The 18,463-nt window shown below is 29.2% G+C and overlaps 1 protein-coding gene across 3 annotated transcripts; it reads left to right on the top strand.

Moving 5' to 3' along the window:
- The first annotated feature begins 9,759 nt into the window (after nucleotides 1–9,759).
- On the top strand, nucleotides 9,760–14,439 carry LOC124834845 (RNA binding (RRM/RBD/RNP motifs) family protein). 3 transcript variants are annotated; one of them, XM_088091988.1, is made up of 9 exons: nucleotides 9,760–9,985; nucleotides 10,093–10,196; nucleotides 10,687–10,762; nucleotides 11,325–11,396; nucleotides 11,477–11,542; nucleotides 11,939–12,279; nucleotides 12,524–12,647; nucleotides 12,948–12,983; nucleotides 14,209–14,439. In XM_088091988.1, exons 1-8 carry the CDS (start codon nucleotides 9,971–9,973, stop codon nucleotides 12,969–12,971), a joined length of 822 nt encoding a protein of 273 aa, XP_087948114.1. In that variant the 5' UTR covers nucleotides 9,760–9,970; the 3' UTR covers nucleotides 12,972–12,983; nucleotides 14,209–14,439. The 3 variants fall into 3 exon arrangements, with proteins under 3 accessions (XP_087948114.1, XP_087948113.1, XP_047165603.1); XM_088091987.1 differs by lacking the exon at nucleotides 14,209–14,439 and adding an exon at nucleotides 13,500–13,776; XM_047309647.2 differs by lacking the exon at nucleotides 14,209–14,439 and having other exon boundaries at nucleotides 9,762–9,985; nucleotides 12,948–13,399.
- The last annotated feature ends 4,024 nt before the right edge of the window (nucleotides 14,440–18,463 follow it).

The raw sequence follows: 18,463 nt of genomic DNA, 5'->3' as shown, positions 1-18,463 counted from the left end.
TTGATATAAGAATTGTGTTCAATTATTAGACAAAAACTTGTTAGGATATTGGAAAGTCTACCAAATCGAACAAGTAATAAAGTTGAAAGTCCAAATATCATTTTTCCAAGAAGCTTGTATGACTCTCAACAACTCTCATAATTCACACTCAATTAGACAACAAAGTTTACAAAAGCACACAAAGAAACTCTTTTTGTATTTTTATCAAACAATTAGTGTGTAACAAAAATTTAACATAGATCATTTACAATTGTCAAGACTAGATTTCATTCACTTTATTATCATGCATCTATAAACATCTCAATTTCACTTTCATGTTAAAATCAACTCACAAGAATACTAAAATCCTATACCTAGTGACTTTGAGATATTCTCAACTCATCAAGTTTCAATTCTTTGAATCATCAACAAGCAATCATGCATTAAGTTCAAAAGTCTTAAGATTAATGATAAATCATGTTCAACTCATAATTAACACAAGTTTCATTAGGTACTTAGTTTCAGTTCTAGGTGCAAAAGACATTTTCCAACACCTAGTGAACCAAATATCAAGCTATGGATGGTGAAACCAAAATAAACATTAATCATAGAAATCAAATACTAACATTGAAATAGAAAAATGTATTCATCTAATCTCAACAAATAGGTTTAACTCTCCATGGTGGAGAACCTAAGGTTTACAAAATTGAAGAATAAAGGTTGTAGTTGAAACCATAGATCAGAATCAAGGCCTCCCCCAAGGTTTTTGGTAGTTACTCTACGCTTCAATTACGCCTCCCATTCGCATCGCCAATTACCCACCGCATCCACTTATTATGACAAGTCTCCTAAAGTATGCCATAATAACTCTTACTTTTATTACGAAAATGTCATTGGTCAGCTTATTATGATATGTGGATTTCACCTATTATAATAAGTCGTCATAGAATCTTTTTTTCTACTAGTGCAATTTCATGACTCATCTTCCTTTTCAACCTAAAAGGAGAAAAACCTTCATGGATGAAGATGAAAACCCAAAGAAGAGAAGGGAGAGCTTCCCAACCGCCCAAACAACCTTCAAGAACCTCTTTTCAGCATCCTAGGCAATTTCTGGTCGAGAAAACATGGGATATGATCCCTTTTTGGTTTGTTATGAATGTATTCAATAATTCTCACAATGTGCACTTGCTTGATGAACAGGCTGAAGTGGACCGTGTTTGAAGTTTGTACTTGAATAAATTATAACTGATAATCCTTGATATATTATAATATATTCTTCAATATTATGAGATTTCCACTTACCTAATATTTCACAAGTAAAATCCAAATACTAATTTTTTTCAAAATTTTCTAATAAAATCTAAATTATTTAAACATATAATAATAAAAATACCAATAAAAGATAAAATATTTATATTTTTCTAAAACTACTTAATCCTTAATTATTTAAAAAGATAATAATAAAAATATCAATTAAAGATAAAAATAAACATAATAAAAAGGTTGGTAATGGCACCAAACGCATGTAATATTTTGAAATTTCTAGTTTTTTTTACTGATGAAAATATGGCTTGCTCCAAATGATGGAAATGGAGCAAGAAACCACTCATATGAAGGAATAAGGTTTTGTGCCAAATGATGAAAACCCTCTTCATGCAAGTTGAAGGAGACTTCATGGACTTGATGTACTAGACGCAGAAGCAAGTAATATGAATGAAAATGCATTTGGTGAGTGGGTTGGATGTAGGGATGACAAAAATACATGTGTCTGCGGGTATCCGCAGATAAAACTTGCAACGGATAGTTGGTACTCACAGATATTTATTAGCCACAGTTAGTGGGTATTTTAATATCTTCTTATAAATTGGTCGTTACCTAAAAAAATATAAAAATAAAATTTAATTTATATTTTATTAAGCTTAATTTAATTAAAATTAAAATTAATTTATATTTTATTAGGTTATATTTAATTAAAATTAAATTTATATTTATATTTATATTTAATTTAATTTATAGTATATTATATTTTTTTTTGTAATTATATTTAAATTTTATTTTAAAAATTCATAAATATATTTTTTAAATATTCGCGGGTAACCTTGGGTACCTGCGGTATTTTAAAATACCCGCGAGTAATTTTTAAATGGGTATTCACATGGGTAGTGAACAGGTAACAGATAGATTTTTTTGTTGTGGATCGAGTAGTGGGTAGTCACTATTTATGCATGACCAAACCCGTTGTCATCCCTAGTTGGATGTGTATCTTTAAGGAGGTTGGGCCAACCATGAAGGAAAAGGTTATGAGACATCAAGAAGACATTTATCCTATATGAACTTAGAAACGGAAAGTTGCAAAATGAGTAAAAATTCTCTATATTATTTTCAAGTATAAGTTTCTAAGTTCATTGTACAATGCTTGAGCACTCCTTTTATAGAAGGGGGTGGACTCAAGTCAACAAAGAAGAAAGAAAGTACATTGAATTTAAAAGTTTTAAGAACCTTTTTCAAGAGTAGATGCAGGCACAAGGTGCTTTTGCCTCTAAGTAAGGTTTCTAAAGATTACTTGAGGCCCTAACAATCCCAAAATCTCACTTATTCGCATACCTACTCAAAAATCAAGTTAAAAAACCAAAACTACAATTTATGTCACAATCTATGTGTTTTAATCAATTATGGGTTTTTCATAATTAATTACATTAATTTAATATTTTTTCATAATCAATTAAATTGATTATGGGTCTAATTCCATTAGTAAATTCATTGGAAAATTTGATGGAGTTTTTTTTTTTTTTACATTAAAGGGAGATAAGTGAGAAGAAGAGAAACAAAAAGAGAAAATTTATCACCCAATTTGGGCAACAAAATTTATCACCGAATTTAGAAATTAATTCTTTTGATAGTCAAAACTTTAATAGCTAATTTTAAAGACCAATCTACAAATCAATTATAATTTTTTATTTATAGTAGTCACTATTTTAATAACCAATAATTTTTAGTTTTGTAAATTGATATTTACATTAGTCACTATAGTGACTAATTATTTTTTTTCACTAAAATTAATCACTATATAAAAATTTTCTTGTAGTGTTAAATATATATATATATATATATATATATATATATATATATATATATATATATATATATATATATATATATATATATATTATATCTTCAAAAAAGAATACAGTCTACCAAACTTTAAGAAATTAGACTATTTAGAAGATCGTTTAATCAATTATATGCACATTGAGCAATCTCTTCAAAACACATTAAGCAACAAAAATCCTAATTTATTTTAAAATTGTTAGAGTGACTACTCTTAATAGAGTTGACTTACATATTTGGAAAAAATACTATACAACAATACAGCTATTAATAAAAGGACTTTTACATGTGTATGTTGAGAAAGAGTATGTTAGTATAAGAAAAATATTAGAAAAATAAAAATTTAAACTCCCACAATAGTTTAAGTGTGATGCCTAGAATGTTAACCTTAAACCAATCTTCTAAAAAGCTCTAACACAACAACCGCGGATCAACATGTCATTTGTCAATGATTATCTTTTAAGGCCTAAACATATATGATTCATTCTAAGAAAATAAAATTAATAAATGATATATATTGTTGAATGCAAAAATCTACATGATCCTGAGTGTTAATTTATATAAAAAAAAATGAGACATTGACTTACTAGACAATGGCTAAAGTGATACATTTCTCTTACTAGACAATTGCTAAAAGAAATAATTTTTTGCAAATTCTTTGCTTATATGAATCTCTCTAACTTAGTAAAGAGTATTCTAGATTCATATAATCTAGGGTTAAATATTTTTTTAGTCCCTAAATTATTGGCCGTTTCTGATTTTCGTCCCTCTTTCAAAGTAAGGTACAATTTGGTCCTCATTCTTTTCGAAACGTTCGTTTTAGTCCTCGAAATTTTGGTTTTAGTCCTCATTTGTTGCTAAATGAGGACCAAATTTTTAAACAGTGTTTAGTTTTGGAGGACTAAAACGAACGTTTCGAAAAGAATGAGGACCAAATTGTACCTTACTTTGAAACAGGGACGAAAACCAAAAACGGCCAATAGTTTAGGGACTAAAAACATATTTAACCCTATAATCTATTTTAAAAATAGTATCCTTCCAAATCAAACTTGTCTTTTTCTAAAGTTAAGAATGATACTTAACAAAATTAGAAATAACTTAGTTTTAAATATTTGTGTTATTTATGTAAGAGAGTGACAAAGAACATACTCAAGAGTAATTTTGTAATATGATATAAGTTATAAGTGATAATGAAAATGGTTTTTAATATGTAGATTATAATAAAATCTTTCAAGAATTCATTAAAAGAAAAAATTACATATTTTAGTTTCAATATATATATATATATATATATATATATATATATATATATATAATAAGGTGTTCATTATATAATATAATACATGTTTAAAATTATTTCTTTGTTTATCTTTAAAAAAAATGAAAACTTTTCTAAAATTTCGAATTTGTAGACATTGGTTAATAGACCTTGTATTCCTATCTAAAGTTCTATTTAAAATTTTATTTTTAGAGCTAATCTATTATTTCATATAGTAGATTATTTATATTACAATGAATTCTAATTTAATACATTCCTCTTTTAATTAAAAAAAAATCTACATATTTCAAAGTAGGAAAAATAGGGTTAAATATGTTTTTCATCCCTTAAGTATCACACGATTTTGGGTTTAGTCCTTACTCGAAATTTTGATGGTTTTTAGTTCTCATAGTTTTAAAACTCTTACTATTAGTCCTTAAAATTGGACGTCGTTAACTTTTTGTAGGCCACGTCTTATGTCAGCTTGCCTCTTCGCTCTCTGTCACGTTGCTTGTGCCGTTCATCTTCTCCGGCAGAGCAGAGCCTCCATCGAACCAGCCGCCATGCCGGACCTTTCGTTCAGTCCAAGGCGTCGTCGGCGACACCAATCACCACCGGGACCATTACCGACCAGCGTCAATTTCTCCCTCCTTGCCTTTTCTCTGCGCGCGAGAGAGAAGCTCTCTCGTTCCTCCGCCAATCGCCGCCTGAGAGAGTCTAGCCTCCGCGAGCCATAAACCAGGATGGTCTCCGCGAGCCACAAATCAGGAATCAGTGTGGAATTGTTTACTGCCTTTCAAAAAGTGAATGTGTTGAGGTCATTGCATCTTTCACTCCATTTTATGTTTTATCATTGTATTTTAGTTAAAGCCAGTTTTAGTTTTCCATTTCCATTGCATTTTAATTTCAATAATCATTCATAATTTCTTTCCTTTTCTGCTGTCACTATTAGGAGTTGCCTATTTTTCTTTATGCCTGTAAATAAAGAAACAACCAAAACAAATAAACACAACCATGTTTTGTTTGGTCTTATGCAACGTGACGTGGATGTTTAGGAGATTGAATACGTTGGGTTAGGATAAAAATGAGTTATATTTTCATCATATAAACTATTTCAAAGGTTTAAACTTCAATCAATGGCAATCATTAATTTCTGAAATGATTACTCAGCTGGTTGAAAACAGCAACTGCAGCAGATTGAGCAAGGAAATTGCCGAGAAGAGCCATCAACTAAGCTACAAAGTCTGACAATTTCGTGATTGAAAATGAATTTGTTTGTTGAAATGTAAACATATATAACAAGGAAAAAGAAATGCAGGCAGCTAAGAGGAGAGGATCTTCAGGGTCTAAACATAGATGAATTGCAACAGCTGGAGAGGTCTCTAGAAACTGGATTGAGGGGTGTGATAGAAAAGAAGGTCTTGGATGCATAAATCTATCTCTTGAATAATTTCCCTAATGACTTTATATAATTAATTAAACCCTTTTGATTTTCAGGGAGAGAAAATTATGGAAGAGATCGTTGATCTGCAAAGAAAGGTGAGAAACTGAACATTCCACAAATTAATCATGTTGCTCGGAGAAAAGGCAAGAGGGAGAAATCGACGTCGTGGCTGGTAATGGTCCCGGTGGCGATTGGTGTCGTCGGCGACGCCTTGGACTGAGCGGAAGGTCCGACACGGCGGCTGGTCCGATGGAGGCTCTGCTCTGCCGGAGAAGACGAACGACACAAGCAGTAGAGAGCGAAGAGGCAAGCTGACATAAGACGTGGCCTTGTCGTTTGCCACATCTACAAAAAGTTAACGGCGTCCAATTTTAAGGACTAATAGTAAGAGTTTTAAAACTACGAGAACTAAAAACCATCAAAGTTTCGAGTAGGGACTAAACACAAAATCGTATAATACTTAAGGGACGAAAAACATATTTATCCCAGGAAAAATATGAATATTTTTTAAAAAAGCAATTTCATCTAATTTTTTTATTATATAATTTGTTTGTTAAAAAATGTTACAAATGATTAGTGGGAGATAAGTGGACTCAAAAGAAAAAGAAAAAACCGTTGTATTTTTATAAGGAGTTTCTTGGAAATATAGAAGATAACATTCCCGAAAGCTCTCTAACCACGTAAATGCTTGTATTTTGGGTTTTTAAAAAGAAAAATAAAATGAACGGTTAAATATAAATATATGAATATTTGATAAATTTAAATATGTTTTTAGCCTCAGAATGAATTAGTTTTGATTGTGATCCTTATAACTTTTTCATTATTTTTAGCCCTTGTAAAATTCAAAATTATTTTTTTATTGTTAATATTACATGATATTAGTTAATATATGAACAAATGGTCAAATAATCATTCCAAGTGACATCTATTAGGCTTTGTTAGTTTAGAGTGATTTGGGAGAGATGATTTGGGGAGATGATTTGAGTGAATTTGAGGGTAATTTTTTTGTTGTTTTTTTGAGTGGATTTGTGGGTAATTGAGAGTGGATTTGGAAGTAAAGTTTGTGAGAAATAGTGTAGGATTTGATTGATGTGATAGATTTTAAAAATTAGTTTAATTGGTAGAAATTAAAGATTACCAAAATGCCCCTAGTTATAAAAGTAATATAAAATGTTATTTATAAATGTTATATTTAATTGTAAAAATGTTTATAAAAAAAATATGAATAATTTATAAAATTAATGTTTAAAAATTATAAAAATTAAATAATCAACTTATTTTTAATAAATTAGAAAATATAATATACCTAATTTTATTAAGATGTAGATCTTTTTAAATTATAATATTAAAATAATTATAAAAAACTAAAAAATATATAGCTTGTAATCGCGGGTTACGCGTGTGCCACCAAAACTTCATTCTTTTGTAACCGGTTACACTCTTCTGTAACCGGTTACGCCACTCTTCTGTATTACACTCTCTAACCGGTTACACTCTGCTGTAATCGGTTATCACTTCTTCAAACCCTGCTGCTTCCACGTTTGGTCAGGGCATATGAGTCTTTGTGTATTAAATCAGAGCAAATCCTTGCAAATTGGCGAGATAAGTTCAACAGTGCTATCTCGCAAATCAGCGATGTTCCATCATCCCAAATCATCGTAAATCATCGCAAGAGAACAACGCTCGTTTTCCAAATCCATCGTCGCCAATCACCGTGAACATCAATTTCCCTTCAAACGAAGACAGCGGTATTATTAATTTTGTCATAAAATGTCAATATTTAACATCTTAAAAAGCATTCTTAAAATTTATAAAATAAATGTTTTTTTTAAATGAATATTAGAGATTAAGAAATAGTGATTTTGAAAATTTGAAGAGATGAAAATCAAACAAAAATATTTTACAGGAACCAAAACTAAAATTTACATACTTTATGAAGATTATAAATAGATATTTCAAATCTAATGGAAGGAAAAACAATTTCTCTTTATAGAAACAAAAATTAAAACCTTTTCATTTCAATAAACTAAAACTATATTTAAGTCTATTTAATATTTTTACAATTGTTTCATTAAATACTTGTAAATTCTTTCTCTCTCTCCAACATTTTCCAAATTTATTAAATTAGAAATTAATATCATTCACAATTTTCACATATAAGATATGAAATACAAATATCCTACTATATAAACTATTTATGAATACTTACACATAACCACTACACTGATTATGAAATTTGAATTATTTACTAAATAATATTTTAAAAATTTAATAAAGAAACAGGAAAAAAGATTTGAAAATGTAAATTCATTTATGATATTTTGATATAAAACTTTAGCAATGTAAAGTTTGACTTAAAAAAATATTAAAAGGGAGTTGTTATTAAACATAAAACATAGTTTAGTTATGATGTGTATTAAGATGATCAGTATGTATTAGTGGACCCTAGATAAGGACATTGATGGTTGTATTCTATCTTAATAGTTACATGGTGGCGTGTTATTGCAATGATTTAATGGTGTTGGTTATTTGGTGTATAAGCAGCCACTTGGTGAACACATTCCTTCTCTTATTTATTATTAGTTGTAAATTTTCTGTTCATAATAAATTCAAATCCAATCACACATGCTATATTTTTTTTAAAATATAATATCCATACTTTTCTTTTTTACCAAAATTACTCTTTTAGTCTTTTAGAGTTTCTATTAAAGCTTGAGACTGGAGGTTATATTTTTTTTATGATGCAAAAGTCTTGTAAAATTATATTTTAACAATATTTTTAGTACAAATTCTCAAGAAAAAATAGCTTTAGAAATAAATAGGTTTTATTCTTCTAATTTAAGATTTTATTTAAAATTTCAGACTTCTATAGATTGCGGATCTTATACTTTATGTTAATTTGTTTTTTTTTTAAAAAAAATCCAATAAGACTATATCTCAATTTTATGTCTAATAACATTTGAAATGAATTAAACGTGTTCTTGATATAATATTTAAAAAAAATTATTTTTCAGTATAATAAATATTAAATATTTTGTTTTTAGTATAATAAGAAAAAAGTTAAGTTTTAATACAAAATTGTTTATTATGTTGAATTTAATTAAATTTTGTTAATATTTTATATAGTTCAACACGTGTTTAGTCTTTATGTGTATTTATTAAAGTGAACACTAACTTAATATGTAATTAACTTTGAAAACCTTTCAAATTAGTAAATACATATAATAATTATTAAATATTAGAATAGCTATTTAATTACCTTAACTATCAATTAAATTCAAGTAAAATTAACATAATACAACTTTTGTATTAAAACAGTAATTTATTTTCCATTGTACTAAAAGTAAAATATATAATATTTATAATATTAAACGATATTTACCTTCATATTTATGATTTAATTAAAAATGCAACTTAGAATTAGTTCATACAAGGAATATTATAGATTATAGTAGTACTTCTAATTTAAATTTCATAGATATAACTATTTCAAAAGCCCATCACATTTAATATTGTTTACTAATTCTTTTAAGAATTTTGACAAAATATTTGTTTTTGAGATTTTTCTAGCCCATTAACCACAAAATAACTTAAACCTAATAAAGCCCTTACAAATTATTTAAAATTTTACCCAATTTAAATGGCTTATTGCTTTATTGATAATCGCGTTCCCGTATTACAACGGAAAGGTTAACCTATAAGCCAACCTATACTTTTTTATAAGAAGAATCTTCACATGATTTTATTCCAAAATTTTAAGAATAAATAGTTGCAGTTATAATATAATTTTTGTTATTTAATTATAAATTATATGCACTGTAAAGTTGTGTCCATAATAATAGTTATTTTAAAAATAATGCGAAATTACACAGAAATTAATTTGGTGTTAGTAATAAAAAAAAGTTAATGGGAAAACTATAAAGGGACAATTGTGGAATTTCCGTGAGAATCACTGCATTGTTCTTTCTGGTCTTTACGAGGTACCTGGGACATGATTATATTCTAAACATCACACATTCTCTGTAATTTCTTTCTCTTTCTCTCTGTGTTCTTCTTCAATACAACTCTGCTGTCTTCGGTGGCACTAAACCACTTCCAAGAACTTAACACGCGCCACCGTTTTCTCTCTCTTCACCAGCTCTGCTCTCTGTACAGAAACAGCTTCCACTGTGTAAATCGCAATGCAGGCAACGGAGGTAACAAGCTCTTACATCTTTGAATTCAAAATCCCATCTTTTCACCCTTTTCTTGTTGGAATTGGAGCATTATTTGATTTTCTGTTTCTGGGTGTTGATTATTGCAGACCAGGACTGTTCAAGTTAAGCAGCTTTCAGATCTAGCTGGTGAGAGAGAGATTCACGAGTTCTTCTCCTTTTCTGGAGAAATTGAGCATGTTGAGATCCTCAGGTGGGTAGTTTTTGTACCGATATTTGTTTGCCTCTTCTTGGTTGCTTGAATTGGGTTTCTGCTAGTTGTAATCCTCCCTACTGTGATTGAAGGGTGCTCAGAAAGGAAAAAGAAAGGGGGAAAGGGTTGGAAAAATCAGAGAAGAAATCATGGGGTGCTCTTAGTTTTGATTTTAATGATATAAAATTGTATTAATTAATGGAAAATGAAACAAATGACAGGTAAGGTATAAATTTTTAATTAGTTAATTGATAGGGTAAACTGTGCTGTCACAGTGCATTAATCTTCTGTTGTTGTTTTTACCTTATCTTAGTCTAAAGCAAAGTAATTGAAGATAAACTCAAAGTTTTCTTCTACTTTAGGATTTGAACTCTTCTTGTGTATTCAAAGTTCATTCAATTATTGAACTTACGATTCTGTTTTTCCGAATCAGCTTAAAGAAGTCAAATCTGTATTATGATAGTTTATTGTGTTGTCTGTTTTATTGCAGTGAAGGTGGCAAATCAAAGACTGCGTATGTGACATTTAAAGAACCTAAAGCACTTGAAATTGCATTATTGTTATCGGTAATGCCACTTTTCCTTTTATGACATTGTTGGAGCTGTGGTAGATTATCGAGTTGGATTTGTAATCAGGGTAGGTACTAGATATTGTGTACTGGACGTGACAGATGGTTGAAAGGGATCACTTTCATGCAATGCTCACTTAAGAAATGGAAGGAGACTGATTCTAGAAGGAGATCTCAAATTAAAAATCCTTTAGCATCAACTTGCCATTTTATAGCTTATGTTAAAGAAGATTGCAAGCAAATGGAAGTTGTTGTGTTGTATTTTTAAACTTTTAGTAGCTGTTTTGCTGGCATCATAGCATTTTCATTTGAAAACACAGATATGTTGAACATTAAAATTACGAATGACAGAGCCCAATCATTTTTCACATTAGAAAGGTCTGTATTTTCTAGCAATGTCTATTTGGATGTATGAAGTAAGTCGATTCGTCTCTGGCCTGTTTTCATATAGCACCATAACATTTTGGTCTTGATATTAAGTTTTGGGAAGATATAAATCTTATATATGCCTTTGCAGCTTTTGGCTTGTGCGAGTAAAATATTTGTTGTCTTTTTCTCAGGGAGCAACAATAGTGGACCAAGTTGTGAGGATAACTCCAGCTGATAACTATGTACCAAATCATGAGATGCAGGTAAAAAATCCAAGAACTATAATATCATATATGCACTTATTTATATAAAATTTGGTGCTTATCAGAAGCAATTTATGCAGGAAGAAAGGTTGGTGGAAAATACTATAAACTTTGCTCCTTCTGAAAATGTCTCCACAGATATTGAGGTAAATCCAGAAACCTGATTAAGATTTTGCATAATCTTCCTCCCCATGGATTTTTCTTCATTGGCATTTGGAGTAGACTAAAAAGTCGTATTGAATTTATTTATATTATACCCAGCGCTCTGTTAGTTCATTGGAGTGTGTTTTGGATATACCAGATTACTGAATTTTGCATTCTGAAACTGGCAAAGATAGTCCCTGTCATGATGTTTTGTTTGTTGCAAGTTACGTCAATTGCATCTAAATTTTGAGGCTTCTTGCATGGCGTCAATCTTGCATCTTTTACTTGTAATCTTCAGCAATTCATTCCGTTAATCTTGTAGCTCGGCAATAATTACTAGAGCTGTTCAAGTTTTTCTCTGATTGAGTTCATGGTCTGCAATATTATAACTCTTTCAGGAAGGAAAAGCCAGCCCCACCAATAGAAGAATCTACCTTACCAGAGCACAAGATGCAGTTACAAGTATGCTGGCAAAAGGTTCAGCAATAAGGCAGGATGCTGTGAACAAAGCTAAAGCATTTGATGAAAAACACCAATTGACTGCCAATGCATCTGCAAAGGTCATTTCTTTTGACAAGAGAGTTGGACTGACTGAGAAATTGACAGTAGGCATTGCAGCAGTGAATCAGAAAGTCAAATCTGTGGATCAGAGGCTTCATGTTTCAGATAAAACAATGGCAGCAATAATTGCAGCGGAGAGGAAGCTGAATGACACTGGATCGGCTGTCAAAACTAGCAGGTATGGTTGAATATGATGCATGATCTCCATTTCTGCTCTTGGATTTCTCCATGAAATTGTGATGAATTTATGGTGAGATCCAACCAAGAAATACAAAGTATAGTAAAATGTAGAAATTTCTTTAGTTGCTACATGCATTAACTACAGGTTGGAGAGAGATGAAATATGCATGATGCTCCTTGAGTGTTGTTTGGATGATGATAATAAGGTATACTTGTTAATGGATTGTCTTCGTGTGATGCAGATATGTGACTGCTGGAACAGCATGGTTAAATGGTGCTTTTAGCAAGGTGGCAAAGGCTGGACATGTTGCAAGTACTAAAACTAGAGAAAAATTTAATATGGCTGTCTCAAACTTGACAACAAAGGTTTGATACGCTCTTGCATATTAGTAATAAAGATAAAAGAAATGTTAAGCACTAAACTTGGACATAGTTCTGTAAGTATTTGTGATATTGTTTTCCAAACATAATTCGTTATATCTTGATAATCTATGTTAATTATTAATTCAAATTTTTATTATATAGATTATCGAGGTAAAACTTCGTAATTGGAGAACCATTTCAAAACACTTGAAGAACCGGATGTAATTTTTCTTTTGTTAAGGAAAATGAATAATGAGTAGAAGATAACATTTTTTTATATTATGGTTTCATTGATTGATGCAGGAACCGTCAGTGGCTGCAGCATAGGCCAGAATTCTGGTAATGAAGTCACTTCATCAGGTCTTTCAGAACGTGTTTTTTAAACTATTTGAGCATTCACTGCATTCTTTCTGTCCTTCAACAGTTAGATGCAAGTGGCAAATGCGGTGATTCATTTTCAATCCTATTTTTTGTATTCTTTTCTCACTCTGGTGTTCTGGTTGTTGCTTATATGTAATTTTTAGCATTGGTAATTTTGGCTTTCTTTCTATTTCTTTTTGTGAAAAGGAAATTATAGGTGTGTTATGCAACTGTGTTTCCTATGTCAAAAAAATAGTTTTGCATGTATAACTTGGTTCAAAGATTTAAGTGGGAAATTATCATCATGCACACTACAAAATTCCATTGATTTGCTGATGCAATTGATGAAAATTGTAAAGAACTATCACTATGTTGTATTAGCCCAGTTGTTCTAATTTTTGTGTGTTTCAAAATGTAACATCTTATCATGGATGAAAAGTAACAAGCATGGTCAAGACCATGTTCTGATAATAACAATCATTAGGATCAACGCAGGCGTAATAATGGACATTGCTGCCCTCCACTTTTGACGAATATGATGGCGTTCTTGTCGGCTGATGAAAGGGTCCTCAGCATACAGACAAATCTTTTCAAAATAATAGTTTTTTTTCAAAACTATTAGATTTTTTTGAATTTGTACAATCATCAAACGTTGTCTCACGTGCTATCTATGTTCTCATTTTTATCTCTTGTCAAAGGTCTTTCTCTGTCATTATCTCTAATAAGAATTGTAAAAGTATTTCTTTACACATGGTACGTCGCATTTGGGTGCTGAAAAGTGTTCACATTCTCTAAAATCAAAATTTTTGCGCTCGGGACTTAGATTGACTTCATGTTACTGAGCAAGATTATTTACATAATTAGTCTTTTTTTAGTGGTAAATTAGGCCTTTGAAAGTTTCTGTGTGGCATTTAGGTCCTGTAGTTTTCTTCTGTTTAACCTTGTTACCAACCCTTAGTCAAATAAACCAAATTGGTTTCCAAATCCAGTTGTCATTTGTCTAATATTTTAAAGATGGTTCTTATGTGCTCACTTTTGTTCGGTTCAGAAGTTCCAAATTCAATGCTTCGTTTGGCAGAGTTGGTTCATTTAAAGAATAATAATAATAATAACAACCTGTTGTATTTCAAATAGCTTTTGTTCTATTCATCGACATCCTAAATAAACTACAAAATAATGTCTTTGCTCTTTCTGTTATACACAGGATTCATGATTAGAAGTGGGTTTAGAACAGTATTCAGCACCAGGCCAGAATTGGAGGAAATTTTTAATGGGTGTTTTTTTAATGATAATATTCTGTCTAAATTTGTTTCTGTTTTCATGTTGGGCATTTTTGTCTAAATGTTGGTTCCATTCAGGCTTGGTGGAGGTTGTGTACATTTTGTGCATGGGAATTATTGTTGTAGAAATTCTAAAGTAGTTATGTTTCATGAGGGTATATAAAAAGTTGTGTTGGGTAATTTAGTTGAGCATGATTAAGTGTGTATTCCTATTTGGAAAGAGAACCATATTGTCTATTTGACTAACAAAGTTAATAGATCCTAATAGAATAATCAACCTGATCAATCGAAGAAAACTGTCTCTCTAACATTTCTTTTAGAGATCTGTCTTTCATTTCTTATACTTTTTTTAAGAAAATTGATATTTAGTCCAATAACTTTACCTACATTTAAATTAAATATAAAAAATCATATTAATATTAGAAAATTTCAATTTATAAAATAAACTAACTATAATAAAATATATTTTGACTTTGTAAGAATAAAAATAACTTAAACTTATTATATAATAAGAATTTAAACTTAATTATTTTGATTTCCTTTTTTTTCACTTTAAAGGAAATGGTTCGGCACACTAGATAATAAGAGAACAAGTTGGTTAAATTACTTAATTCACCTAGTCATTTTTTAAATCTCACCCACTCATTAATAAAACAAAGAAGCTATTTTCTTGAGTTGTGTCACTGTTATTATTGTTCTCATGACTAACATAGTTGTCATAACCACTTATGTATTGAATTTAAAATTATGACTACCTTTATCATTAATGTCTAATTCATGACCACATTTATGAATACCACTTTTCTTTACCACCACAAAGAAATGTTTGTCACTATTGTTAATAAAAAATAGACGAACTGAGACAATATTTTCAATTTGGAAGTTTGAACTAATTTGGTTCACCAAGCTCAACAGTTCGATAAATCAATTATACTGGTCAGTCGGGTAGCCTGTCAGTCCGACTTCATTAAAAGAAATAGGAAATTGTATTGCAACACTTTAGACTAATACAACTCAATAGCTTGGCCGAGATATGATATAGCTCAACTAAGATCTAAAACAACTTGAACAACAACTCGTTCTAGCCCTTTCAACTCGGAATCAGCCTATCATCAGCCTGTTTTTATGTAAAAAAAATCAGCTCGTTTTCATGTGATATTAGACTTTCGATGACAGAAAATAAAAAATTTAACCCATTTTTAAGTGGTAAAATAACTCGATCCATCTTATTTTTGGTGTGCCAATGTCAGGTCGGACTTAAGTGGGTCAAACTAGCGTATTTTTTCATCCCTAATTATAATAGTTATGTTGATTATGACAATAATCATAGTGATTGATCATAAACAATCTTTAAAAATGTGACTTGATAACTCATATATTTTAGAATGTAATAATTAATATATATTTTGAAATATAATAATTAATATATTTTAAATATTTAATTTTTGTTAGATAAATCTTACAGAGGTTTGATGAAGTAACAAATTAGTTTTGTAAGGTGGGTTAAATAGGATTTATAGAAACTTTTTGTAGAGTCATTTGGAAAATCATCTATTAGGTAGTTTAATAGATAAAATTTGTTGAGACTAAAACTATTATAACTTCAATTTCATAAGTGTTTGTCTAAAGAAGGCTTAAGGAATTACAAAATCTATTATTGACAACTTCATAAGAATTAATTTCATATTAAAACACATATTACTAATGTCACTTTATATAAGTAAGTAAAGTCGTTTCATATTATCCTTTTATCTTCTTCTTTTGAAATAAAAGATACAAAAGTATGTTTTAAACACTAAGTCACTTACAAAGTTTATGAGTCTTTTATATTTATTATTTCTATCTTATAAGCAAAAATAGTTATATGAATATAAGAATTTTACTCTCCAAATATAATGTAGATTCTATGACTTTCCTTATTTTCCTACATCTTATTTTGACCTTAAGACCAACTTGTTTTTCAAGATCAAAACCTTTATACAACCCTTTCTGAATTTAAAGAAAACATCCTTCAACTTTGAACTCTTGGACCTTCTTGAAAATATATGACCACCCCACATTGACTAAGAAAGTACAAATTTCATGTGGTCATAAGTGTGATCAAATATGGGGAAAATTATCTAAAGAACATAGAGAAGGAAAGCATGAGAAACTTTGTAGAATTGGTTGTGGTTGATGTGGTGCACTCTTGTAAATATGATACCCATAAAAGAAAAAAAGAAAGAGAAAAAGAGAAAAAAAAAGAAATAATGTGACTACAAGATGGTGTTTGGTTGTGTTCTAGTTTTCAAATAGAAAAGAGTAGAATGTAAAGTTGATGTGATTGTTCTCTATACTCATTCATGCTACCTAGATACATTAATTTCCTTCCTCAGCATTTTCATAACACTAAAGAAAGTCCTTGTTGATGTTTGTATGTTTTGAAAAGTCTTGGCTCTTGAAATGAAAAGTAAAGTCTAATTGTAATTAGTGGTAGAAGAGAAAGTAGCAAACACCCATGTACACTAGTGTGCTTGAGTGACACGGTTTTTTCTAGTGAGGATTGATTCCTTTGATTGATCAATGAAAATATTTCTGACATAGTTGTTAGTTTCTATTTTTATCGACTTTATTAAATGTAAGACTCATTCTTTTACAAGTATTCAATATAGTCTTAATTTTCGTAATTTATATTTAATTTGTTCCTTTTTCATGATGTCTAAATTGTTAATATCAGATGAACAATGTAACGTGTCAAGTAAATATTGTGCCGTGTGACAATGTCAATGTCATGTGTCAAATCAAGGTCAGTACCACATGTCGAGTCAATATCAGTGTCACATGTAGTGTCAGTACCACGTGTTAATGTCTTATATTCAATTTAGTCTCAATTTTTGTTAGTTTTGTCCAATTTTGTCTCAATTTTGTCCCTCACTAAACTAAGATTAAATTTAATTTTTATTAAAATTAACATTTTTATTAAGTATTTTTTTCATTGTTTTTAAACCAACTCTAACTATATTATTGGAATATAATTATTATACTTATTTTTTTTTTCTGTAGGTAGAGTTGGTTTAAAAATAATGAAGAATTCTTCTTTTAATTTTAAAAATAATAAAGAATTTTTATTCTAATTTTAGAAATAAATTAGAATTTTCCTTCTAATTTTAAAAGTAATGAAAAATTTTCCTTAAAAAATTAAAAATAATGAAGAAATTTCCTTCTAATTTTAAAAATAATAAAGAATTTTCATTCTAATTTTAAAATTAATGAAGAATTTTCCTCTTAATTTTAAAAATAGTGAAGAACTTTCCTTCTAATTTTAAAAATAATGAATAAGTTTTCTTCTAATTTTAAAAATAAATGAAGAATTATCCTTTAAATTTTAAAAATAATGAAAAAATTTCTTTTAATTTTATAAATAATGAGGATTTTTTCATCTAATTTTTAAAATAATGAAGATTTTTCTTTTTAAAATTTAAAATTGGAATTAAATTGACAAAATTTGGGACTAAATTAAACAAAAATAATGAAAATCGGGATTGAATTGAATACAAGTCAGTAACATGTGGTACTAACATTGATATGTGGCATTGATAATAATTTGACACATGACACTGATTTAACACGTGGCATTGATATTACCATATGACATAATATTGACTTAACACGTGGACAACTTTTTTAAAATTAAGAAAAAAATCTAAAAAAAAATTAATAAACACTTTTTAAAAAAATGAAAAAGTTAAGAATTGACATGTGGTACACACTATTTATTTGTCGTTGATGAGTTAGACAACGTTATAAAAAACGACTGAATTGAACAAAAATTACGAAAATTGAGACAAGATTTAACACTAGAAAAATATAAATCTCACATTAAACAAAATCAACGAAAATAGAGACCAAAAGTGATATTAAAATAAAAATAAAAAAGAGAAAAAAAAAGAAAAAAGAGAGAAAGAGAAAAGCACGAAAAGAGCGAAAAAAAAGAAAAAGAAGAAGAAAAATAACAATATTATAACTTTTCATTGGAAAAGAAATACTAACTTGTATCTTCTTGTTTTGTTGCCCAGGCAAGACATGTCTGTCCAAGAGTAATGACATAAACCATGGGGAAAAATGGTGATAGAAAAAGAACAAACAAGTTTAGAAAAATATGAATATTTGTTTACTAATATGATAGTTTATTTGTCGGTT

This window comes from Vigna umbellata, chromosome 5, assembly GCF_029865625.1.
Source record: "Vigna umbellata cultivar VRB3 chromosome 5, Vumbellata_1.0, whole genome shotgun sequence".
Taxonomy (NCBI): domain Eukaryota; kingdom Viridiplantae; phylum Streptophyta; class Magnoliopsida; order Fabales; family Fabaceae; genus Vigna; species Vigna umbellata.
The sequence above is the reverse complement of the archived record's forward strand: the minus strand, read 5'-3'. Positions and strand labels throughout refer to the sequence as shown.